Source organism: Euleptes europaea, chromosome 6 (genome assembly GCF_029931775.1).
Source record: "Euleptes europaea isolate rEulEur1 chromosome 6, rEulEur1.hap1, whole genome shotgun sequence".
NCBI lineage: Eukaryota > Metazoa > Chordata > Lepidosauria > Squamata > Sphaerodactylidae > Euleptes > Euleptes europaea.
The window spans coordinates 4527754-4554040 of NC_079317.1; the positions used below are offsets into that span (position 1 = coordinate 4527754).

Here is a 26287-nt window from a genome sequence, read left to right on the forward strand (position 1 = left end):
TTAGATGTTCGGGAATCGGTAGTTTTGCTTCCTCGCGCCGCCGCAATAATACTTCTTGCTATCCAGAGCAGGCAAAATGTTGCTGCTGGTTAACTGGGGGAGGTACTGCAACTGAGAGAGGTGAGAGGGAATAAGATGTTTGTAAAATGACACACTTCACCTTAGCAAATAATGCAAATTACTCAGAGAAGCATAAGAACATAAGAAAAGCCATGCCGGATCAGACCAAGGCCCATTAAGTCCAGCAGTCTGTTCACACAGTGGTCAACCAGGTGCCTCTGGGAAGCCCACAAACAAGATGACTGCGGCAGCATTTATCCTGCCCATGTTCCACAGCACCTAATACAATGGGCATGCTCCCCTGATCCTGGAGAGAATAGGTATGCATCATGACTAGTATCAATTTTAACTAGTAGCCATGATCAGCCCTCTCCTCCATGAACATGTCCACTCCCCTCTTAAAGACTTCCAAGTTGGCAGCCATTACCACATCCTGGGGCAGGGAGTTCCACAATTTAACTCTGTGTTGTGTGAAGAAATACTTTTATCTGTTTTGAATCTGTCACCCTCCAGTTTCAGCAGTTGACTCTGCGTTCTAGTATTATGAGAGAGGGAGAAAGGCTTCTCCCTGTCCTCTCTCTCCAAACCATGCATAATTTTATAGACCTCTATAATGTCTCCCCATAATTGCCTTCTTTCTAAGCAGAGGCAGGGCTGGCGCTTCTGGAGGCTTTGTGCCATGTGGGAACCAAGGGGGCAACGACTGGCACCTGGGGCGTGGGTCAGGCTCCACCAACTGCCACAGCCAACCTCTATGCTGAGAAAGAGGAGTGTTTTGTGCCTGCCATCCAGATTGCGGCTATTCTGAAACAAACGTTGAGTTCAGAAACGAGGCGTCTCAGGGCCCTCCGGAAAGCTCCAGGCCTCTTCCCTGAAATGTTCAGCTTTCCCTCAGCAAAAGAAGAGCACGTCGCCTCCTTCTTGATACCCAGGCCTGAAAGGTCAACCCGAAGTCCAGGCCAAGGCCTGAGAGGCAGCCGAGTCCACGCCAGGGTGCGGGACAGAAGAGACTTTCCTTACCCCGGGGATGTGCTTCCGCGCAGGCCGGTTTGGCTTCCGCGTCATGGATTTCTCACGCTCCCTCCCGAGTTCCACATCTCGGATGCTATCGAAGTAAGAGTGCTGCAGGAGCTGCTCACAGGTCAGGCGCTCAGCGGGGTCCATGTGGAGGCAGCCCTGAGGAGAGGCGGGGAGTGAGATCAGGGCAGGCTCAGGTACCCAATGGATTCCAGCCAGGTGGAGAGGCTGCCCAACGGTTGCCTGAAGGCTGGAGGACGACAGAACTAGCCCGTGCATTTGCTTTGCACACAAATCCTCCTTTCTCACTGAGACTCAAGGTGGGCAATGGGCGTGGCTCAGTGGTAGAGCCTCTGCTTGGCATGCAGAAGGTCCCAGGTTCAATCCCCGGCATCTCCAGTTAAAAGGACCAGGCAGTAGGTGATGTGAAAGACCTCTGCCTGAGACCCTGGAGAGCTACTGCCAGTCAGAGTAGGAAATATTGACCTTGATGGAGCAAGGGTCTGATTCAGTATAAGGCAGCTTCATGTGTGTTTGGGGAGGGGCCATGGCTCAGTGATAGAGTCTCTGCTTGGCACAGAGAAGGTCCCAGGTTCAATCCCTGGCATCTCCAGTTAAAAGGTCCAAGTAATGTGGAAGACCTGGAGAGCTGCACCAAGACCATCTTATTCCCTATCTGAGCATTCCTCCGAATCTTTCTTCTTCCAGCTTCTTTTAGATCCTCCCTTTCCCCTCAGTCAGACTTGGCATCCACTAGCTTCAAAGGAAGCTGGTTGTCAAGTGCATTTGCTTTGTACCTCAGCAGAACTATTCTGGCATGTGTCAAAAAAGACCTTGGGGAGGGGCAGTGGCTCAGTGGGAGCACATCTGCCCGGCATGCAGAAGGCCCCAGGTTCAATCTCTGGCATCTCCAAGGTAAAAGGTCCAGGTAGTTGGTGATGTGAAAGACCTCTTCCTGAGCAGTGGGCGGGGACCACTGGCTGCATTCAGACTGAGCCATGATCAAAAACCTCTAACCACGACAGACATAGAAAACCCAAAAGCGGCAAGGGTAATCAGAGTCCTTCCAATACACTGTTTGCTCCCATTTCTTATTCAGTTACATCAGAAAGGTGGTGGAACAAGATTGTCAAGAGTTAGCCAATCGTTAACCCAGTGGGAACAACCAGAAGTGAATTGGCACGCAATGGCAGAGCCCTCAATGACCCCTGAATTGAGCATTACATTAAAAGAATGTGGAATCTGGTTCATATGGTTAACCTTTACAAATTTAAGTAGGATTCGGGAAGGAAAACAGAACAAGGTAAAGAGCTAATTCAAAGGTGGGAGCCTCTGACCGTTACTCTGGAATGTGTTTTTTTTTTTTAATCCAATAGTTTGAAGCCTTTGAAGACTTACTGTTTTAATGCCAGCAGCGATACTAGTTCTTTGGTTTATTAGACAAATTATAATAATTTAGGGGAGAGAGGTAATGGCTCAGTGGTAGAGCACTCTTGGCATGCAGAGGGTCCCAGCTTCAATCCTGGCCACCTCCACTAAGGATCAGGTAAACGGTGTCGAAGACCTCTGCCTGAGACCCTGGAGAGCCGCTGACGGTCTGAGTAGGCGACACTGATCTTGATGGGACCGATGGTCTGATTCAGTAAAAAGCGTCTTCATGTGTTTGTGTGTTCAATTTCATGCAAATATAAGAATCACAATCTAATGGCGGTTCTTGCTCACCTTCATGAGGCCCAGGGCAGAGTAGGAGACGGCTGGGAACTTCATTTCTAACGGCTCCTGAAGATGGGAAATAGCGGCATAGAAGAAGAAGAAGAGTTGGTTTTTATATGCCGACTTTCTCTACCCTTTAAGGAACAACCAAACCGGCTTACAATCGCCTTCCCTTCCCCACAACAGACACCCTGTGAGGTAGGTGGGGCTGAGACAGCTCTAAAGGAGCTGTGACCGGCCCAAGGTCACCCAGCTTGGCTTCGTGTGAAGGAGTGAGGGAACCAACCCTGTTCACCGGATTAGCCTCCGCTGCTCGTGTGGAGGAGTGGGGGAATCAAACCCGTTTCGCCAGATCAGAGTCCACTGCTCTTAACCACCACACCACGCTGGGAGTTAGTTCATTTCAGGGCAATCAAAAACACAGAACAATAATGGAATTAGGAGCGAAGCTGCTCAGGGCAGAATCAGGGAGCTGAAGAGCCGAGCGCGACCTTCCGAGCGTTCAGTGTTGCAGCTTTCATATCTCTGGATCTTGACTCGGGAGGCCTAAAGCTTTCTGTTTGGTTTCCAGTAATGTTCGTTCCACCCCACCTCCCCACCTCCAAATAGCCCTTTGGAGCCCCAGCTCCCAACTGCCCATGACTTCATGCCTCCAATTGTCTTTGGGAACAGGGGTGGGCAGGTAAGTTAAAACAGGCAAGGAGCCAAGAGAGCCGAGTGGCCCAGAACCAGTTTGTGGTAACGTCAGCCGGTGCCTCCTTGGCCTTCGCCTCTGAGCTTCCCTGTTGGTGCCGCTGGCTGCTCACGGTCTTCCAGAAACTTCCCCGCTATAGTGAAAGGCCAGGCAGCCTGCTTGGGAACTGGCCATTTCCGTCAGCCGTCCGTCCCCCCCGACTCCCAGTCGATGAGACCCCAGTCTCTGCACAGTCGTTCCGCAAAGGCAACCAAACTGAGGGGCTGGAGTCAAAGTAGGAACCCCTGGCTCTCCTTGAGAGTGAGTGCCCGGGGGGATCTTTGTTTAGACCAGGGGTCCCCAGCCTTTTTGAGCCCACCAGGCACACTGAGAATTCTGAGAAAGCGGGGTGGGCGCAGTCAGAAAATGGCTGCCAGAGGAGGCGGAGCCAGCCACAGAATGGCTGCTGCAGCTTACCTTCAGTCATAGAATCTTAGAGTTGGAAGGGGCCATAGAGGCCATCTAGTCCAACCCCCTGCTCAATGCAGGATCAGCCTACAGCATCCCTGACAAGTGCTCGTCCAGCCTCTGCTTAAAGACTGCCAGCAAGGGGGAGCTCACCACCTCCCTAGGGAGCTGATTCCACTGTCAAACAACTCTTACTGTAGAAAAAAAAATTCAATAATATCCAGATGGTATCTTTCTGCCCGCAATTTGAACCCATAATTGCAAGTCCTATCCTCTGCTGCCAACAGGAACAGCTCCCTGCCCTCCTCTAAGTGACAGCCCTTCAAATAAAAAGAAAGCAGTCCTGTCCCCCCCTCAACCTCCTCTCCTCCAGACTGAACATTCCCAAGTCCCTTCAGCCTTTCCTCGTAGGGCTTCTTGGTCTCCAGTCCCACCAGTGAAGATCCTTGTTGCTTCGGCTGCAGCTGACCATCACAGCACATTTTAGAAAATCTGCACAGCCAACCAACCCCCCCCCCCACACACACACACACAATTTCCTATCAGAAGCCTTGCTGGGCAAAAGCTCCACCTGGCCCTGCCCACTGTCTAAGAACCCTTGGCGGGGACCGGGAAAAATGTCGGGGGGCGCCAGGGTGCCCATGGGCACCATGATGGGGACACCTGGTTTATACAGATGGGACAGCGCAGGCTGGGCTTAGGCAAGGGGGGCTCACCATGCTGTCTGGGTCCGGAATCCTCACCCCACTGAAGAACTGGTTTGTGCTGAAGACCTGCTGGTGCCGGGGAATGAGATCACCTTTGAGCAAGAAGAAAAGGAGAGGCTCCGTCAAAGTTCATCGTGTAGGGTTACCAGGTCCCTCTTCGCCACCGGCGGGAGGTTTTTTTGGGACGGAGCCTGAGGAGGGCGGGGTTATGGAGGGGAGGGACTTCAGTGCCATGGAGTCCAATGGGCAAAGTGGCCGTCTTCTCCAGGCGAACTGATCTCTATCGGCTGGAGATCAGTTGTAATGGCAGGAGAACTCCTGCTTTTGCCTGGAGGTTGGCAACCCTATCAACGCAGCCTCTGCCAGCAGGAATAGTGGAGAAAGGCCTGCTGTGGGGGGAGGTTGGAAGGGGAACAGCAGTGGGTGAATGGACCACAAAGGGGGGGGGGAACGGCAAGCCCTTATCCCAATGACAAAAATTGTTTCCCAGATTTAAAATAATTTTGCATAAGAACAAACTATTTGGCCTAGCAATATACAGCTCCCAAGGCTGGCCATTATAGTTTTAGACACAAAACGCTGCCTGCTGTATCTTCCGTCTGACAAAAAAACAGTGTGGGCAGTCTTACCAGATGCGTGACTTTGGCTCAAAAGTGGAAATCTCTGACCCACCAATGCCCATGTATTTGTGTTGGGGGCAAGACCCCAGGGGCCCAGTCTCCTGTTAAATCCTACAGCAGTTCCTTGGAGAAAACTGCTCTGGAGGGTGGACTCTTTGGCATTACACCCTGCCGAGGTCCCTCCCCTCCACAAACCCCACCCTCCCCTAGGCTCCGCCCCCAAATCTCCAGGAATTTCCCAACCATGGGTTGGCAACCCTGCCCCTTTCCCCAGTGTTTCCGACTGGCCCTTTGGACCGGCAAACTCACCCAATGTCCTTCTGATCAGGTAAAGCTGATCCACGTCGGACTTCCCCGGCCACAGCGGGATGCCCGACAGCAGCTCCGCAAAGACGCAGCCGATGGCCCAGACGTCCACGGGGGGGCCGTACTGGGTGTCGCCCACAAGGAGCTCTGGAGAACGGTACCACCTGGTAGCCACGTAATCTGTATAATAGTCGCTGGGCCCAGCTAGGTAGTAGTTAAGAAGGGTGGGTGGGTGCAGAAACAGATGGGGAAATTAGGAATGCAAACCGAGTCACCTCGTCAACCCAATCCCAGCAGCCACAGACAGTACTTGGCACTGTAAGACATGCCCTGGTAACACCTAGATTAGATTACTGCAATGTGATCCACATGGGGCTGCCCTTGAAGAGTGTCCGGAAGCTACAATTGGTGCAGGACCCTACAGCAAGGACGGTGTCTGGAGTAGGCATAGGAACCATATCACTCCATACCTTGTTCCATCTACACCGGCTCTCAATTTGCTTCTGGGCCCAATTCAAGGTATTCATATTGACATTTAAAGCCCTGCATGGCTTGAGGACATCATACCTGAAGGACCACCTGTTCCTATCTGAACCTACCCACCCATTCTCGTGGTCTTTGGAGGCTCTGTTCTGGGTGCCCCCGCCATCTAAAGCTAGACGGGTGGCAAACACAGAAAGGGCCTTCTCGGTCATGGCACCAAAATTATGGAATTCCATCCCCAGGAAGATTCATATTCTGTTCAATCATTGTCTTTTGCCAGCAGGTGTAGATTTTTCTGTTTCATCGGGTGTACCCTTACTGACCCTCCTTTTGGTCTGTTTTTAATTGGCAGCTTTATTTATACGTTAGCTGCTTTGATAGTCCTGATGGTGACAGAAAGGCAGGGAATAATGTTGTAAAGTAAATAAATATTAAGGTGTTGGGTGATGTGCATTGATATCAGCCCCCAGTACAAAACCTGAGGATATTCAAAGGAGGGGGTTAAACACCATGAAGTGCAGAAATCCACAGAAACCACACAACTGAGACAAGGCAGGCACACACACAAAAACACAATGCAATTTTTTTCTGGACGTCACAATATTTAGAAGGGCACAACCACCAGATAACTTTTAGCTTACACACCACAGACAATCCCAGAACTTACTCAGGATCCGAGCAAATCCAAAATCGCAGAGCTTGATGACAAAGTGCTTGGTTATCAGGATGTTCTCCGGCTTCACATCTCTGTGTATGCACTAGGCATTAAAGAAAAAGGCATCAGTGGGGCACGAGCAAACAGAAATGGATTTTGTTTATCTCGGGACAGCCAACAGCACAGCCTATAAACTGGGCCCTGGCCCTAGGGAAATTTTTATTTAATGGGAAAAAAAGTAGAAAAGACATAGCCAAGCAACAAGTGAATTTTCTCTCTCTGCATAATAATTTATCCGACTTTAGCCATACACGTCTCTCAAATCCAGTCCAATATTTCCTTATTTTAGCAACTGCTGAGAGAAATCCTTGCTCCAGAACAGGGGTCCCAGGGCTTTTTGAACACGTGGGCACATTTGGGATTCTGACACGGCATGGTGCCAGCCACAAAATGGCTGCCGCAGGAGGCGGAGCCAGCCTCAAAATGGTTGACTTCAGTAACATAGTGCTGATCCTTATGCTGCGCTGGCAGCTACTGCCAAAGCAACATTTTAAAACTATCTGCACAGCCAATCAAATCTTCAATAGTCAATCAGAAGCTGGGCAAAAGCCCCACCTGGCCCCACCTACTTCACAAAAAAAAGCACTTGCCCCCCCCCCAGAAAAGGTAACGTCGGGCGCCGTGCCACCCATGGGCACCACACTGGGGACCCCTGCTCCAGTATATGTCAAAGGGCAGCCAACAGGGCACCAAAGTGTTGTGTATTTGTGATTTTTTTTGGTGGATCTTGATAATGTTGTCCATTGTCATCATGAACCACAGATTTTAAAATCAGATCAAAGGCTATTTGCCATGAAGGCTAAATGGAGCTTCTCATGTTTAGCGACGGCATCTCTCTCGATGCCGGTCATTCGGGGGTGCAAACAAAACGCAGCGGCTCTAGCCTTTGCTCCCCGCTGGTAGGTCTTCTTCCGCAGGCATCTCTTTGGCCGCTGCGTGAAACGGGATGCTGGACGACATGGACCTTTGATCCGGTCCAACTAACTGCTAAACATTAAACGCTGAGTACGACATTCACAATAATCCCTTCCACTTGTGTAGGGTTCTGACCACACTCCATCAGAGAACGTCTTCCTTCGCTAAGGGTGTATTTCCATGTCATCTCGCTTTTGGCTTCAAACTTATCTTTCCGGTAACCAAAGATGTAAGGTGCTGCTCACCGGGAAGAGAACACGAAGCCGGCTCAAAGGGCGTTCGGAGTTTGCTTTCGGAGGCAACTAAGCTGATGGCCGCCACATCTATTTTCGTTGATTTATTTTATTTTACAGAGTTTATATCCGCCTTTCGGCCCTCATAAGGGCCACCAGGGCAGCTAACGAATTAAAACATTCAGAATAAAAATACATCTTTACAAACCAATAAAACCAACAACGACAACAAAAACCCAGGACAAAATTTAGGCCAAATTGGAATGCTATTTCCCTGGTTGCGGGAGGGGAAAATAGGCTTAAGCGTCTAGGTGACGGTTTCCTAAATAAATCTTACTTTGGTGTTCTATTGACCCCTGGAGTAATTAAAACCTGCCGCGATACAGACACCCTAGCTAAGAGCACAGATAAGGAGGTAAGGTGTGAGAAACCCAAGACCAAAAGCCAGATTGAAGTCCAGTAGTTCCTAAGAAACCAACAAGACTTTCGGGGTGTCCTTGACTCGAATTTAGCTCTTCAACTGCAGACCAACAAAGCTGCCCTCTGAAACTAAGACCAAGGCCATTTTTAGGCAGGGTCGATTTTGACGCTCACTCAAAGCTCTTTTTAAAAATGCGACCTTTAAAATGCTTATTCACTATCCCTACGCAAAAGGAGAAATTCCACCCCCACTCGCCTGCTCCTTCATTCCTTCCATCGGCAACCTCTGTTCGCATAACTAATAGGCGGCTGTGAATTTTGCATGCTTCCTTGAGGGGATTATTCGAGGCGGGGGGGGCAGAGCAAACACAAAAGGTCGCATTAAAGGGGCTCTCAAGAAATGCAAAGCAGGCATGCGCCGGCTTCACAGTCACTTCCTGCATGATGGTTCAGCTTGAAAAATTCAATAAAAGCTGTGGGGCGCTTCAGCTGCTAATCGCCACGCACAAACGGCCCATGAGTCTGCTAAAGCTCACAAGACAAGGGAGAGGTTTTCACTCCCAGGGACTCAGGGTGGGATCTCTCTATGGGCCACACCAACATTCATTGGAAGCCGAGCATTTCAGAGCCGGTGTTTTTCACGTGGCCTCTGTGTATGCTCTCTCTCTTTCTCTCTCTCACTCACTCACACTCACACACCCCAACACGTGTGCAAACTGGATGCTGGCTCCAACAACAACACAAGTGGTCCGTCTAGTCCAGCATCCCTGTCTCCCGCAGCATCCCACCAGATCCTCTGGAGGTCCAACCACAGGGCGCAGAGGCTCAGGCCATAAGAAGAGAACCTCAGAACAACCCTGCTGGATCAGACCAGTGGTCAATCTAGGCCAGAATCTTGTTTTACACAGTGGCCAACCAGTTCCTCTGGATGGCCAACTGCAGGAGATAAGAGGCTGAGGCCTTCCTCCGATACGGACATCAGACCAGTGAGGGTCCAGCTAGTCCAGCATCCTGACTCACACAGTGGCCGACCCGTTCCTCTGGAGGTCCAAAAATAGGGCACAGAGACCAAGGCCTACTCCTGATGTTACCTCCTGGTGCTGAGATTCAGAGCCTGACTGCCTCTGAAAGTGGAGGCTCCCTTTACTCACCATGGCTAGCAGCCACGGAGAGACTGCTCCCTCTCCTCCATGAATCTGTCTTTTAGAGCTCTCTGTGCCTGTGGCCAACACCGCATCCACTGGCAATCAATCCCACTGTTGAATGACTCAGTGAGTACACAAGTCTTTCTGACCATTCTGAATTTATTGCCACTCGTTGGATGCCTTGGAGGCTAGTATTTTTGGGACAGGGAGAAAAAGTTCTCTTCATCCACTTTCTTTGCCCCCTGCCTAATTTTATAAACCTCTGTCATGTCTCTCCCTTCATCCCCCTCGAGCCTCAACAAAGCCGGCTGCCCTTTTAAAAACTTCGGTGTCGATTCTTTTCGTTCCCTCCACATGCTGAAATTGCAGGCGTTACAAAAAACGGTGGCTGAGCTGCTCCAGAGTTTTTTGGGGGGGAATTATGTCCCAGCCGTCCCTCGAACATGCCCAGAGTCCCCTGAAAGGATACTCTGGAAAGCCAGCATGGAGTAGTGGTTAAGAGCGGTGGTTTGGAGCGGTGGAGATCTGGAGAACCGGGTTCAATTCCCTGCTCCTCCACACGAAGCCAGCTGGGTGACCTTGGGCTAGTCACACTCTCTGAGCCCCACCTCCCTCACAGGTTGTGGGGAGGAAAAGGGAAGGTGATTCTAAGCCGGCTTGAGTCTCCCTTAAGTGGTAGAGAAAGTTGGCATATAAAAACCCACTCTTCTTCTTCTTCTTCTGAAATACGCAAGGGATCTTTGGCAAACGGATACCAAAAGAAAACAGCAACCAAGTGGGAGGGGAATCTGTGGCACACTGACGGAAGGACTTACATTGTGTTTATGACAGAAGTTCACTGCTTGGAGAGTCTGCCAAACTATGCTTTTCACAAGATGCTCAGGAGCCCTGGGAGAAGAAGTGGGGGGGGCGGGGGGGAGAGAAAGCAGAGATATCAGCAACTTTCGGAGGTAAAGAGAGGGATCCGTCCCCCACCCCACCCCTAGGTCTCTATTCTTATTCATCACATTTTTATTCTGCCTTTCTTGGAACTCACAAGGGCATATCCTTCTGCAACACCCTCTCTCCGATTTATCCTCACAGGGTAGGCAGGCAGGCAGAAGGCAAGTGACTGGTCCAAATGAGGCCAAGTAAGGACTACACGTCAGCCCTCGCCTGACCCTCTGGACACCAGACCGGCTTTCCGCTTTGTGTTAAGTAGAATCCCATTACCAAGAGTTGCCTTTAGCGAACAGTCCTGAGTATGCTAAGGAAAGGCGGGTTGTGGATGTCATAAAGGAAGGAAAGGTGTAGAAACTGGTGGAAGGGGAACCAGAGATATCAGTGTCCTCTGCAAACTCAGCCAATCTGCCCACATCCCATAATACAAGAGGAGGAGATTCTCCCCACACACACACACACACACACACTCCCACCATCCTGACTCTTGCTCTGAGGGAACTACTGTTTAAAAGGATCGGCGAACACACACACCCGCTCAGGCTCATTCTCCCTATGGATCGCCTGAGATATGCAGAAAATGCCCAAGTGTGTGAGAGATTCGAGACAGATAAAAGGAAGTATTTCTTCACACAACACATGGTTAAATTGTGGAACTCCCTGCCCCATGATGTGGTGTTGGCTGCCAACTTGGAAGGCTTTAAGAGAGGAGTGGACATGTTCATGGAGGAGAGGGGTATTCATGGCTACTAGTTAAAATGGCGACTAGTCATGATGCATGCCTATTCTCTCCAGGATCAGAGGTGCATGCCGAAAATATTAGGTGCTGTGGAGCACAGGCAGGATGGTGCTGCTGCAGTCGTCTTGTTTGGCGGCTTCCTAGAGGCACCTGGTTGGCCACTGTGTGAACAGACTGCTGGACTTGATGGACTTTGGTCTGATCTAGCAGGGCCTTTCTTATGTTCTATGTGTACCCCATACAACATTTTAATTCACTTTGGTAACTGATCCAAAAGTCTATAGGTGGTCCCACAATCTAGACCATTTTACCTATGGCAATTATGCAATCATAGAAGAAAAGCAGGAGAAAAACATTCCCATGCATTTTTCTCTACCCCAACAGCTCTGGTTGTTAAAACCAGAGAGCCCCAGAACACAAGAGGAGCTCAGACCCCTTCCAGTCCAGCCTCCTGTTTCCCTACAGTGGCTCACCAAGGTATCCCGCCTCTCCAAGCAAGTGAGGGGCCGTGGCTCAGTGGCAGAGCATCTGCCTAGCATGCAGAAGGTCCCCGGTTCAATCTCATTTTTAGTATGAGACAGCTTCATTGTTAGGTGGGGGCTGTGGCTCCTGCAAATGTTTGGCATGGTCCCAGGTTCTATCCACGACATCTCCAGTTGAAAGGCCCAGGCAGCAGGTGATGTGAAAGACCTCTGCCTGAGACCCCGGAGAGCTGCTGCCAGTCTGAAGAGACAATACTGACCTTGATGGACCAAGGATCTGATTCAGTGCAAGGCAGCTTCATGCATTCCATGTATTCTTTATTTTGGGGAGGGGCCATGGCTCAGCATCTGCTTGGCAACTGCTTGGCATGCAGCAGGTGCCAGGTTCAATCCCTGGCATCTCTATTTAAAAAGGACCAGGCAGGTAGGTGATGCGAAAGACCCCTGCCTGAGACCTCGGAGAGCCGCTGCCAGTCTGAGTAGACAATACTGACCTTGATGGACCGAGGGTCTGATTCAGTAGAAGGAAGCTTCATATACGTACATATACATCCCCACCTGGGTCTAAGCCAACGCCCCCACTTGGCAGTGGCATATTTCCCAAGGTTGGGGGGTGCCAGAAACCTCCCCCCCATACTGAGCTGAGCCAGTGCAGTGCATTGGCACTCTCCTCCTGGTGCCACCCCATGCCATTGCTTGGGAGGTTTGGCTGGAGATCCAGCCCTGCAGGCACAAGGAACAGAGGCCCACGGCCTGGCCCCGCTCCATCCGTGACTGGCATTCATAGGGAGACCGCCTCTGAGCCGATGCTCTCCACAGCATCCCGGATAACCAGCTGTTTATTAAACTCTCTGTCCGTACAAAATGTTGGGCTCTGACTCCAATGAAACAAACAAGTGCACACACACCCTGCAGTGAAGACTGGTCTTTGGAAAAATAAGGGACTGCTAAGAGGAAAGAGGGAGAGATTAAATACTAAAACTCAATCCTCTGAGGTAAATTTATCTGAGGGTGTACAACCACCAAGGGAAAAGAGGGAGAGATTAAATACTAAAATGCAGCCCTGTGAGGAAAATTTATCTTAGGGGGATACTCGTTCCAGCTCACACAAGAGCTTTATGGCTAATCAGAGGGGCAAATTCTGGATCTCCCAGATCCTGTTACTGTACACTGGCTCCATAAAAGCATAGAAATGTAAGAACTTCAGATAAAAAGCCCCCCGGAGAAATGAAAAAAAAAAATCTAATTATTTCCATTTCTGATGGGGGCTGTGTAAGAAGCCGACACTTTCAGGTGGAACCGGTGGCATAATTGTGCCTTTTCTACAAGAGAGACGTGGGACGCAATTGTCCCCAGGTCTCACATCGCCTCGTCCTGCTTTGAAAGGAATTAAAGAATCGTTTTGTTCCACAAGATCCACAGAGGCTCTTTCCTCAGACGCAGGTCCACACTGGTTTATTGTACGCCAGAGAGTCACGGAGACCTCGAAGGAGCGATTCTCTCCCCCTCCTACAGAGCTCACCAAACATCACTCCAGATGTTCCCCCTCCACTGTGCTATCTCCTTGGTGAGGGGATCGGCTGACCCTCGGGGCAGCGTGTGGTGCTTCACTGCAAGCTGAACACATTTCCCCAGGAACGGCTCTGGTGGTCCCGTCCCGTCCCGTGATCATCCTTGCATTTCCATGGAGAACCGTTCGGAGCGGGGCCCTCCTGCAGGGACCGGCGACTTACCCCCGGGGGTTCTTGTCCAGTTCGTGGAGAACGGTGTGGTCGCAGTATTCGAAGACCAAGTGGAGCTTCCGTTTCCTCCGGAAAACCTCCAACAGGTTGACCAGGTTGGGATGCTTCAGTTGCTGAAAAACAGAAAAAAATGGTTCGCCATTGCCTGCTTCCGCATGGGCTGAGAAACTTCAGCAAGAACTGAGAACCGGCCCAAGGTCACCCAGCAGGCTTCATGCGGAGGAGCGGGGAATCGAACCCAGTTCTCCAGATCAGACCCCGCCACTCTTGACCGCTACACCACGCTGGCTCCCAAAAGGTCAAGGTGGTCTCCTGTGCAAGCACCACGTCATTACTGACCCGTGCGGTGACGTCTCAACAGCCCCTCAAACCTGACGGGAAGCAACACCTTTAAAACGAGATAAAGCTCGTATTCCTCTTCCACATTTCTCAAGGCTAAGCCATAGCAACCAGACTAGAAGCCGGGGTCAGCCTCGGCTTTGGTTGCCGTGGCATGATGGCCTCCAAGGATGCTTTTTTTGCCTGTTTGTTTGCTTTGTAAAGACTGACCGGATTGTATTCCAGCATAAGGTCTCAGTCGGCAAACGCCAAGTGAGAATCCACTCCGTGCACGAAAGGGGCTCCTGTTTCTTTCCCCTGCGACACGGCTGCTCCTCTGGAATTGGCCTTTCTAAACCTCTGTTATATTTTAAATGTTTTTTTTAATAAAGTTTTTATTGTTTTCTCATTTTATGCATCATAATCATTTTCCATTAATACTTAATAATATAAAATTGAATCTATAAAAGTTTCTAATCTAAAAAATAACAAAATTGACTTCGCCTTCACTCTCTTCTGTCCATAATTAAATTGTGTATACTTTTGCTAACAATATAATCCCCCTACTCAGTTGCTTTATAAGTATCCTTTTATCTAATTAATATACCTGTAATCATCCTAATATTCTCACTATACCAAATAAATGGGAGGGATTATGTTATGTTTTAAATGTTTAGGCTGCCGAGTGCCCTACAAGGATCCAGGTGAGCTGGCTGGCAGAACACGAATTGTAGGATAAAATGGCATCAAAAACCAAGCCCGCACGATCCTGTGAACAACCACAGCTATGTATGCTTTCAAGTATGAGCACCAGTTCTTCAGTGCAAGTCTGTCCCTTGCGCCATTACTCACCCCTTAACAAAACTCCTTTCGATTCTTTACAGGTTATATTTTAGAGACACACAAAAGCACCCTTCTGTCGTTTTAGAAAGCAGGCTGCCTTTGGCGATGAAAGGTTTTACTACTGCAGTATAATAAAACCTCACTGGAAGAAGGCAGAGGAGTCGGGTGACTTTATTAAGGCACCTCCCCGGCCCCCAAAAAACCCAGTTTTTCTGACTTGGCTTTCGGACATTTCAAAACCAGTATTTGTATCTGGGGGAAAAAAATTAAGAGAAAGAAAGGGAGGGGGAAGATTACAATGCCCTTTTAATCTCCCTGCTGCAAAGGCCGCCTGCCTCTCTTATCCTTGCTACCGGAGCCTGGGCGTTACGTGGCCCTTTGTCCTTTAAGTGTTTACAAGTCTGAAAAAAAATATCCGTTTCATCGGGAATCTCATTTTTCACGGGTGACGGGGCGGCTTCCTTAGATCTCAGACAAGCGCGCCGCCCCCCCAATAGCCCAACCAGGGCTGCTAATCCAATGCGCAAACAAACAATCTGTTGCTATTGACCGAGAAGAGAGATGGTGAAGCAGGCCTGCACTTGTTAGGATCAACACCCGTCGGCAAAGAAAGCTGCAAACGGCTCCCCCGTTGCACGCTTTTTGTTTGCGGTGGGTGCACGAGAAGGAGATGCATCCATCACCCAGGCTGCTGCCGCCGCCACCCTCATGCGCCTTTCTGGCCCTTCGAAATCCTCGTCGGTCTTTCTAAGAAGAGCCCTGCGGGAAAAGTCCCTTGACCCGTCCGGTCCAATATCATTTCCCACAATAGCGAACCAGATGACACAGGAATAGGGTTGCCAACCTCCAGGCACTAGCTGGAGATCTCCTGCTATTACAGTAGATCTCCGGCCGATAAGAGATCAGCTCACCTGGAGAAAATGGCCCCTTTGGCAGTTGGACTCTATGGCATTGAAGTCCCTCCCCTCCCCAAACCCTGCCCTCCTCAGGCTCTGCCCCAAAAACCTCTTGCCGATGGCGAAGAGGGACCTGGAAACCCTATACAGGAAGGCCTTTCCCTCTGGCTGACCCCCAGCGACAGGCATTCAGAAGAAGAAGAGTTGGTTTTTATACCCCAATTTTCTCAACCTTTAAGGAGTCTCAAAGTGGCTTACAATCACCTCCACCCCCCCAAAAAACAGGCACCTTGTAAGGTAGGTGGGGCTGAGAGAGTTCAGAGAGAAAGCCACCCAGCAAGCTGCACATGGAGGAGTGGGGAATCGAACCTGGTTCTCCAGATCAGTCCCCCGCTTTTAACCACTCCATCACGCTGGCTCTCAAAGGTAGACTGCCTCTCAACTTGGAGGTTCCACGGAGAGGGCATCATACTAACATATCTCTCCACCCCAAAGGAGTCTAAATCTCCTTTTTACCAGCAGCTTTTCACTGTTCCCTATGGCAATAAGTCCCACATGTCCATTAGAGGAACAGACAGAATGCTACCGAGAGGTGGGGACGTGATCTCCCAGGACGCTCTCGCTCAGGTTACCAGAACTGAATTTATGTATTTTATTCATTTAAAATGTTTTTTTAGCCACTTTTCTTCCTTATGAAGCTCAGCTTACATCAATTAAATAAAATACATAAAAAACCCAAAATTTTAAATCACCGTTTAGGACTGCTAATAAATTGATCACATGCGGTCCTAAATAAAACTGTCTTCATCTGCCGCCGAAAGGTCAGAAGTGAGGGGGCCGGGCGCACCTCCCTGGGGGGCTTGTTCCATAATCGTGGGGCTGCCACCGAAAAGGCCCCTCTCTAAATCAGTTCTCAATCAGACGAACTCCTCTGATTGAGGGGACAGGCAGGAGGGCCTCTCCCGGTGAGCTTAATCTCTGGGCAGGAACATATTTATTTATTTATTTATTTATTTATTTATTTATTTATTTATTGTTTCTATTTAATACCCCGCTCTCCCCTACCAAGACCTGGCTCAGAGCGGCTTACAGGAGAGTAATAACCCATTTAACCAATAAAACCATCAAAACATCATTTAAAATAGCACTAAAATTATAAAACCAACTATCCTAAAACTACTTAGGGAGAAGATGGTCCTTCAGGTACCCTGGACCCAAACAGCGTGGGGCCTTTTTGCTGTGGGTTTTTGTTTGGACAATTTGTTGATAGCAAACATTTAAATGTGAGAGTTTCAATCTTTTTTTTTTTTAAGCTACTTTGAGTATGTTCCTAACACGCACGATGCAAGGATGGTTATAAACTCAGTTTTTTAAAAGGTTAGAGAAAGTTACAGAAACTCAAAGTCCGGCGATGGCCTTTGGCCATGAAAGCTAAAACCAAAGTCTCCACGTTCAAAGGCAGTGAACCTTTGAGAACCGGAGTCTACGGAAAAATAATACTGCACAGTTACTTTTATCATGCCGTGCTTATGAGCTTCCAGAGACAGCCAGATGCAAGAGACACTGGGCTGGAAACTACCCCCTCTGCTATGCTGGTCCTTCATCTCCCCACCCCCCAAGTCCAAGGAGTCTTCCTCAGATGCAAGGGCTTTTTTGCATTGGAAGAAAGTTCCTTGGGCCAGCAGAAGGCACCACCAGCCATCGAGTGGCGGGACACAAGCCCAGAGAGCGGGTCGGTCTGTTGCAACCAAGCAAACCCTGCAATCTTATCTTGTGTTCCCAGCAGCCAGGGCAGGCACATCAATCCCCCCATCAACGGCATTGTATGCAGAAGACTTATGACTAACAGCTCTATTCAGGCTTTGCATCACCAGTCTTGCTCAAATCCCGCACCACGGAAACCGGAGTTCAAGATAAAAACTAAGCAAACATTGACAGGCCAATGCGGTGTGTCAGAAGTGGAGTTCTTCGCCTAGGAGCAAAAGGGACCGGCCCCCCAAACCTCTTAGGGGGTCTAAGCATTGTAAAGAGAGGTGGGGGCGCACGTGGTTTATTTACGATGGGTAGACATGTTAGTCTGCCACTAGCAGTAGAAAAGAGCAAGAGTCCGATAGTACCTTAAAGTCCAACAAAACGTTTGCCAGGAAAGGTGCTGCTGGACTCTTGCTCTTTTCTACTAATGGTTTATTTACGTAATTTATATCACGCCTCTCAGCCCAATCGGGACCCAAAGCGGCTTGCTTGGTTTTCTTTCCTCCATTTTATACTCCCAACAACCCTATAAGGTAGGTTAGGTTAACAGCCTGATAGCAGAAGGTCTGAGGTGTTTGTACCCGAGGCCGTGTCTGATCTGTGATGGCTGATGCGTTCGTAGATGTCATCCCTGGATGTTGTAAGGCAGGGGTCCCCAGCCTTTTTGAGCCTGTGGGTCCCTTGGGAATTCTGACACAGGGCGCTGAGCACCGGCACACGATGGCTGCCGAAAATGGCTGCCACGGGAGGTGGAGCCAGCACACAATGGGCGCTGCAGGAGGGGGAACCAAGCCACAAAGGGGCTGCTGCAGCTCACCTTCAGCCACACGATGAAGATCCTTGTGCTGTGGTGGCAGCTGCTGCTGCCAAAGCCACATATATCTGAACAGTCAATCACACCTCCAATGGCCAAACAGAAGCCTTGCTGGGCAAAAGCCCCACCAGGAAAAACACACATTTTCATCCGAAGGCGAGCACAGAACGGGCAAGTCGACGGAAAGAGGCTGCCCGGTTTTCTTTCCTGCTCTGCCAAGAATGCAAAGGAGAATGTCAAGGAGTCCGGGAGAAGTGCCAAGGTGGAACCAGAGACAGGCACAAGAGAGAAAGAAGTCTGAGCCTCTGCGCTGCTAGCCTTTCCCAGGGGGAGGAGGAGACAGACATCACAAAAGAAGAAGAAGAAGAGTTGTTTGTTATATGCCAACTTTCTCTACCGCTTAAGGAAGACTCAAACCGGCTTACAATCGCCTACCCTTCCCCTCCCCACAACAGACTCCCTGTGAGGTAGGTGAGGCTGAGAGAGTGTGACTAGCCCAAGGTCACCCAGCTGGCTTCATGTGTAGGAGTGGGGAAACCAACCAGGTTCCCCACATTAGCCTCCGCCGCTCATGTGGAGGGGCGGGGACTCAAACCCGGTTCTCCAGATCAGAGTCCACCGCTCCAAACCACCGCTCTTAACCACTATACCACGCTGGCTCTCAGAGGCGATCTGTTCGGGCATCCTCGGACAGAAGCTCAGCCTCGCAGGGCAACCGCTGGCCAAAACGGAAGGAAAGGGAAAGGTCAGTTGGCGCCGTCAGTAGAAAACATAACCTGTCGCTGGATTTAACCCTCCCCTTCCTCACAGCAAAGGCAAAGCAGTGGATTCCGGGACGCCGTCCAAGGCGGGAGGCGAGAAAGATCCGATTCGATCCCTGGGGCCTGATTATTTTGGGGTGCAGGGTTTGCATGTGCCTTGGTCCAGGGGGAACCTCACTTGGGAGCCGCTGGCACAAGAACCGGACTTTGGACCAGGACCCAGCATATGTCATCTCGAAGGGCACAGTCCCCTGAATGTGGGGGTTCATGATATGTGGTGGTCCAATCCATATTTTGGGGTGCAGAGCTCCAGTTCCTTATTCAAAACCTCTTTGCAATACAGGTTTCTGGGGAGGGGGACCCAAAAAGAAGCCAATGGCACCAGAACCGGTGTTTGGATCAGGCACCGCTGTATGTCTTCTTGGAGGGGACAGTCTCTGGAGTGTGGGGATGTGTCATTTGGGGTGGTCCAAAGATTATTTTGGGGTGCAGGGTCTGCATGTGCCTTGGTCCAGGGGGCACCTCACTTGGGAGCCGCTGGCACAAGAACCGGACTTTGGACCAGGACCCAGCATATGCCATCTGGAAGGGCACAGTCCCCTGAATGTGGGGGTGTATGATATGTGGTGGTCCAATCCATATCTTGGGGTGCAGAGCTTTTGAAATGTCCTCAAAATCATTCAGGTACTAGGAAATGTGAATAAGGAACTGGGAATAGGGAACGAACTGGGAATAAGGAACCAACTTCAGCCTCCTCACAATGGGTGGATTCTGACTACCACACTTCCCCCCTTCGTGATGGACACGGTCCCAGTTCCACACAAAAACAGTTTCGCCAGGGTCGGTCAGGTGGACACTCAAATGACATCACTCTTCCCCCAAGCAAGCCGGTTTGATTCTCCCTTAAGTGGCAGAGAAAGTCGGCATATAAAAACCAGCTCTTCTTCTTCTCATCTTGACAAAAAGCAGAACGGTTACCAGGGAGGGCTGTGAGCAGTTTGGTAAAATGTGGCACTGGCTGCAAAGTCCAGATTTTTAGGAACCTGGTTTTTTTTTTTTAAAGAAGCTTCTAGCCCTTATAGTTGCAACGATACCCTCGAAAGTGCACGGCCCACAACAGAGGAAATCAGAGGAATTGGCAAGGTAGATTTCCTGTGGCCAGAAGATGAGGCTTCAAAGTTCTGGGCGGTTTCTTGTCCCACCTACCCCATGATTAGCATAGGCAGCTCTTTTTAAAAGTCTCCATGATGCCAGCGAGGCTTCACAGGGTGGCTGGAGGCCAGTTCCGGGGGGCTGCTCTGCGGATGGGCCCGCCACGCCGTGTCAGAACTCCCAATGTGCCCACAGGCACAAAAAGGTCAGGGGGGCCGCGCTTTAGAGACTACCAAGACATCCCTTCTATCCATGCAACCAAAAAGGCCAAGACAAGGGTCTAATTCAGTATAAGGCAGCTTCCTGTGTGTGTTCATGTGACTTGAACATGTTCAAAATGCTGTCTGTGTGACCTAACCCTTTTGAACCTTTACTAAGGCGTAACAAAAGGTTAAAAATGAATTTTCTTGCTTTTAACTAATGTGCTTGATTAAACTGCGGAGGGGGGGGGGGGACAAACTGGCGTGCCGTCCTGATTTTCTGCTAACTGGAGAATTCTGAAGAAGTTACCTTTAACATCCGGATCTCTCGAAGGGCGATTTTTTTGATTACAGGGTCATCTTCAGACTCCAAGAACTTTTTGATGGCCACAATCTGGCCGGTGTCCTTGTTCCTGCATTTGAAAACCACCCCGTAGGAGCCTTCGCCGATCTTGCTGATCTTCTCGTATTTCTCCATAGCAAACAGAAACAACCCTAGCAATAACGTCCAGAGCTGAAGTTAAGCCTGATAGTTCCGATATCCTGGGGTGGAGCAGGGGATAAGATATGAGATACAGCAGAGGCCTTCAAAAGATGCACAATAATCCCAGCACCATTTCACAACACCTGGAAAACAAAAACCAGAACTGAAATGACACTGGGTAGCTGAAAAACCTTGAAATTCAAACTTGGTTTACACAATGAATGGCCATTTATGCTTAGAAATTAGAGCACATTCCAGGCTGAATTGCCCCACATATTTGTTTTGAGTCCCCCCACCCCCCAAGCATTACTGGCAGAAAATAGTGAAGCTTTGAAACGACTACTGCTGAAAGTTAGAAGAGAAAGTGCCAAAGCAGGACTACAGCTGAACATCAAGAAAACAAAAGTAATGACTACAGGAGAATTACACAACTTTAAGGTTGACAATGAGGAAATTGAAATTGTTCAAGACTTTCTATTCCTTGGCTCCCCCATCAACCCAAAGGGAGACTGCAGCCAAGAAATCAGAAGGAGATTGAGACTGGGAAGGGCAGCCATGAAGGAGCTAGCAAAGATTTTGAAGTGTCAGGATGTGTCACTGGCCACCAAGACTAGATTAATTCATGCCATCGTATTCCCTATTACTATGTATGGGTGTGAAAGCTGGACAGTGAAGAAAGCTGATAGGAAGAAAAACAAAGTTTCACTTACCTGTAGCTGTTGTTCATCTGGTGGATCTGCAGGCACACATTGGGGACTGCGCAGGCCAGCCACGGATAAGATTTGTCAGCTTCTAGCAAAATCTAAGAGTGCTCCCCCTCCCCTTGGGGCATGCAATCTTCCCACCCCTCGGTAACATGACCCAAGGGGGAGAGAGCACTCTTCCCTCCAGTTCTCCAACCTGCCGCCACGGAACCAACCCCTGGTCTAGAGGAGAGGTCCCACAGCGGGGAAGGAGGGAGGGATGTGTGCCTGCATAGACGATCCACCAGATGAACAACAGCTAAAGGTAAGTGAAACTCTGTTTTTCATCTGCGTGGCTTCTATGCAGTCCCACATTGGGAGAGTAGCGAGCTCGCTTACCAGGACGGTGGGTGTGGGACAGTCACCGAAATAAGGACTGCAGTACGGCACGTCCCACGGCTGCATCTCTCGCAGAGTCCACATCCACAGCGTAGTGTTTCATAAACGGGGAGGGCGTGGACCAGGTGGCAGCCTTACAGATGTCCCGGAGATCTATCTTTGAAGAAAAGGCGACAGAGGCTGCGTACGCTCTGGTAGAGTGTGTTTTAATCATAGGAGGGCATTCTTGGTGAGCACGATCGTAGGCCAGTTTGGTGGTAGACGTGATCCACCTCGAGAGAGTCTGAGGAGAAGCACGACGACCTTTACGGTGTCCCCCGAAGGAAACAAAAAGGTTATCGTCCTTACAAAAGTTCTGAGACCTCGTAATGTAAAAAAGGAGGGCTCTTCGGACATCGAGGGAGCGTAACGCCCTATCAGCATCTGAGGATGGGTGAGGGGGGAAAACCGAGAGGACAATGTCCTGGGTAAGGTGGAAGGCTGATACTACCTTGGGGAAAAAAAGAGAGCTTTGGCCGCAGTACCACCCTATCCGAGTGGAACTTAGTATAAGGAGGGGAGTGTGAGAGTGCTGATAAGTCACTCACCCTCCTTGCTGAGGTAATTGCGACCAAAAAGGCCGCTTTAAACGATAGCAGAGCCATTTCACAAGTGGCCAATGGCTCAAAGGGAGGTCTCATGAGTTGAGAAAGTAGTAAGGAGAGACTCCACTGAGGAACGGGCGGAATGACGGGAGGATACAATTAGGGAGACCTCTCAAAAACCTTTTGGAAAGGGGATGAGAAAAGACTGAAAAGGAGTCGATATCTGGGTGAAAAGCCGAAACTGCGGCTAAATAAACTTTAATGGACGAATTAGATAAACCATCATCTTTGAGGGTTAGCAAATAATCAAACACAACAGACAGATCATCTCGTGGAGGACTTTAAAGAGTGCAATAAGACCTTAGCTACCCTGTCAGACCACTGCCCTGGGGCCGCACCCTCCAGGCAGCGAGTTGTAGGTCTGGGGGGGAGTGGGAGGGATCCTTTGGGAAAAGGATGTAGTTCCCTTGCGCAAGTGACATGAGCACTGCGAACCACGACCTCCTGGGCCAAAAGGGAGTGACAATGATGGCATCTGTCTTGTCATGGTTCAACTTGGCTAGGACCTTGTGAAGTAGAGGGAATGGGGGAAAGAGATAAAAGAGGGCCCCGTTCAAAATACTCTGCCTGCGATGTGAATTGCTACGAGAGTAGCATGAGCAGCTATGGCCCATTCCTAAATGTCGCTGGCCTCTTTGGAGAGCGAAATGGACCTTGTGCCGCCCTGCTTATTTATATAATACTGGGTGGTGGAGCTGTCCGTAGCGATCTGAATGTGATGTCCGTCCAGGTGCCCTGCAAATGAAGACAGAGCGAGACGGATGGCACAAAGCTCTAATAAATTTATGTGCAACCGGGATTCTAAATGTGACCATGTACCCCATGACATAAGGTTACCACAATGAGCACCCCATCCAGAAAGGGAAGCATCTGTGAACAGGTACCTCTCAGGAGAAGGACAATGAAAGGGGACGCCTGAGAGGATGTTGATGTCATACGCCCACCACTGCAGGGAAGCAATGACATATCTGGGGATGAATAGGCGTTTGTACTGGGAGTCGACATTGAGCCTGAACGCCCGGAGAAACCAATTTTGGAGCGGGCGCATACGAAGTTGTGCAAACTCCACCACAGCCGTGATGGATCAGTGTCCCTTGACATAGAAGGAGACCTGGATAGAGGAAGTTTGCGAAGCGACGCTTGCCTTGGACGGACAGAATCTTTGGAATGATCATCAGGATGGCGAGACGGCGTGTGTCGACGCCGATGAGAGCCTCCAGGAGGCGAATGTGAACGGGAGCGCCGTTTGGTGACAACGATGGTCGACCAAAGAGCCTGAGTAGACAGGAGTAGGATATCGGTGTCAAGAAACATCTCGGCGCCGACGAGAGGGAGACAAGCTCCTAGAGGAGTAACGGCGCCTCTGAATGGTCGGACTGCGTGAATGAAGTGAACGGCTATGTCTGGTGTTTGGATGATGAACGGCGAGGTTGAACATCTGGACCATGTGAACGAAGTGAACGGTTATGTCCGGTGACTGTTTAGATGATGAACGGTGTTGTTGAACAGCTGGAGTACGTGAGCGGGATGAACGGCTATGACCGGAAGAAGACTGTCTGGATGAAGACCGATGAGATTGGGAGCGGCGAGAGGTAGATCGGTGCCAACGAATGGATCGGCTCCGACGATAGGATCAGCTCCGATGAGACGAACGGCTCTGACGAGATGAAAGGCTCCGAAGACGGGGTTGGCTCCGACGAGAAGAACGGCTCCGGCGAGTAGATCGGCTCCGATGAGAGGATGACCAACGTCTGCGGGAAGCGGATCGACGTCGGGAAGCGGATCGGCTCCGATGGGTAGGGCGGCGATGGCGCGAGTTCGACCGACGCCGACTGGATCTGGACGAAGCCGGAGTTCGAGAGTGGCGTCGAGAAGTCGATCGACGCTGAGGCCGTTGGCCAGGTTCTTGATGGGACGAACCTTTCTTAGACTCCACTTGGTTCTATTTGACAGACTGCTGGGAGTCTTGTTGAGCGCTCACAGGAAGGGGTGGTTGATCGGCACCGACCTGGAGCTCTGCAGGTTTTGCCCAAGGCCCTTTATCATCAGGCCGTGGGGACTTTGTAAGCACCGGAGGCACATCTTTATAGAGATGAAGGAGGTGCTGTTTGAACTCAGCCGAGTCTTCCTGGGCCCTGCTCGGACACGGAACTGAGGGGGTAGCCAGGGAATGAGGAGGCGAATCCTCGATGGTAATGGGCTGCTGCACAGCTACTTTGGAGGCGAGCAACGCCGATGGGTGAGAATCTTTGGTTTGAGATCGGCGTCGAGAAGCCAAGGGTGATTGGCGTCGAAGAGATTTTGGCGAACATGAAGGTGATCGGCGCCAAGGCGATCTGGAGCGGGACGCATGGCGCGAAGAGCCGTGGCCATCTTGCGAACTCGGAGCAATAAACTTTGCTGGACGAACAACGACCGACTAGGGCTGCTTAGAAGGGCCACCCAGCTTGGATTTTTTTGTTGGGGGAACAGGTTCGGATTGCGGCTTACCGGTCGAAAGACCAGGCTCAGCAGATTGACCTCGTGGGCAAAGAGACTCCTCATAAAGATGAGAGAGCAGGAGAGTCAACCGAACCCTCAAGGCCTTGTTGGTGAGTTTGGAGAAACTTTTACAAGTTGCAGGAATATGGTCTTCCCCCAAACAAAGGAGGCATTCAAGGTGAGGATCATTCTTCGCCATCTTGGTACCACAGGAGGTACATTTCTTGAAAAGTGGAGCTTTCTTGGGCTCCATGGCTAGAGACAAAGCTAACACATTCTCTCTCCGTGGCGGCAGAAAGAGAACTGGAGGGAAGAGTGCTCCCTCCCCCTTGGGTCATGTGACCGAGGGGCGGGAAGATTGCATGCCCCAAGGGGAGGGGGAGCACTCTCTTAGATTTTGCTAGAAGCTGACAAATCTTATAAGTGGCTGGCCTGCACCTGCGCAGTCCCCAATATGTGCCTGCACAGAAGCCACGCAGATGAAAATAGATTCCTTTGAAATGTGGTGTTGGAGGAGAGTGTTACAGATACCCAGGACCGCCAAAAAAACAAATCAGTGGGTTATAGATCAAATCAAGCCTGAACTGACCCTAGAAGCTAAAATGACTAAACTGAGCCTATCGTATTTTGGTCACGTCATGGGACGACAAGAGTCACTGGAAAAGATAGTCATGCTAGGAAAAGTTGAGGGCATCAGGAAAAGAGGAAGACCTAACAAGAGATGGATTGACTCAATAAATGAAGCCACAGCCATCAATTTGCAAGATCTGAGCAAGGCTGTAAAAGATAGGACATTTTGGAGGACTTTCATTCATAGGGTCGCCTGAGTCGGAAGCGACTTGACGGCACTTACACACACACAACACCCCCCCCCCCAAGGCCGGGCATACCTGTTTCGCATTTCTTAAAAGTCTCTTTAACGCTTCTTTTTGTATTTGCTTTGTTCCCACACCTGCATTTGCCCAGCATTTACTGAAAGAACCATGAAAAATCACAAACGAGGCGAATAGGAATTTTAAAGGTTGCATTTTTTAAAAGAGCTTTGAGCGAGCATCAAAACTGACTATACACAAATGGCCACACACACACAAACACAAGAAGCTGCCTTATACTGAATCAGACTATCAGGGACAGTCTTGTTTACTCAGATTGGCAGGTGCTCTCCAGGGTCTTAGGCGGAGGTCTTTCACATCAGCTCCTATCCGCCCCTTTTAACTGGAGCTGCTAGGGATTGAACCTGGGAGCTTCTGCATGCCTAGCAGATGCTCTACCACTGAGCCACGGTCCCTCCCCAACCACACACAAAGCTGCCTTATACTGAATCAGACCCTTGGTCCATCACAATCAGTCTTGTGTGCTCAGACAGGAAGGGGCTATCCAGGGTCTCAGAAAGAGGTCACCTACTACGTGGTCCTTTTTAACTGGAGAAGTCAGGGACCTTGCACATGCTAAAGCAGAGGCTCTTCCACTGAGGCACCGCCCC

General features: G+C 50.1%; 1 protein-coding gene across 1 annotated transcript; it reads right to left on the minus strand.

Moving 5' to 3' along the window:
• CDKL1 (cyclin dependent kinase like 1) lies at positions 1–20608 on the minus strand. The gene is made up of 9 exons (XM_056851537.1): positions 20424–20608; positions 13369–13490; positions 10291–10363; positions 6715–6805; positions 5568–5768; positions 4648–4730; positions 2800–2856; positions 1072–1236; positions 1–111 (listed from the first exon to the last, which is right to left on the minus strand). Exons 1-9 carry the CDS (start codon positions 20589–20591, stop codon positions 1–3), a joined length of 1071 nt encoding a protein of 356 aa, XP_056707515.1. The 5' UTR covers positions 20592–20608.
• Between the last annotated feature and the right edge of the window lie 5679 nt (positions 20609–26287).

Coding starts and splice junctions, on each gene's coding strand:
- CDKL1 (XM_056851537.1), bottom strand. CDS start 20,591: ATGGAGAAATACGAGAAGATCAGCAAGATCGGCGAAGGCTCCTACGGG. Junction 10,364..13,368: donor CTGGACAAGAACCCCCGGGG/GTAAGTCGCCGG, acceptor TTCTTCTCCCAG/GGCTCCTGAGCATCTTGTGA. Junction 5,769..6,714: donor TGGATTTGCTCGGATCCTGA/GTAAGTTCTGGG, acceptor ACTACTACCTAG/CTGGGCCCAGCGACTATTAT.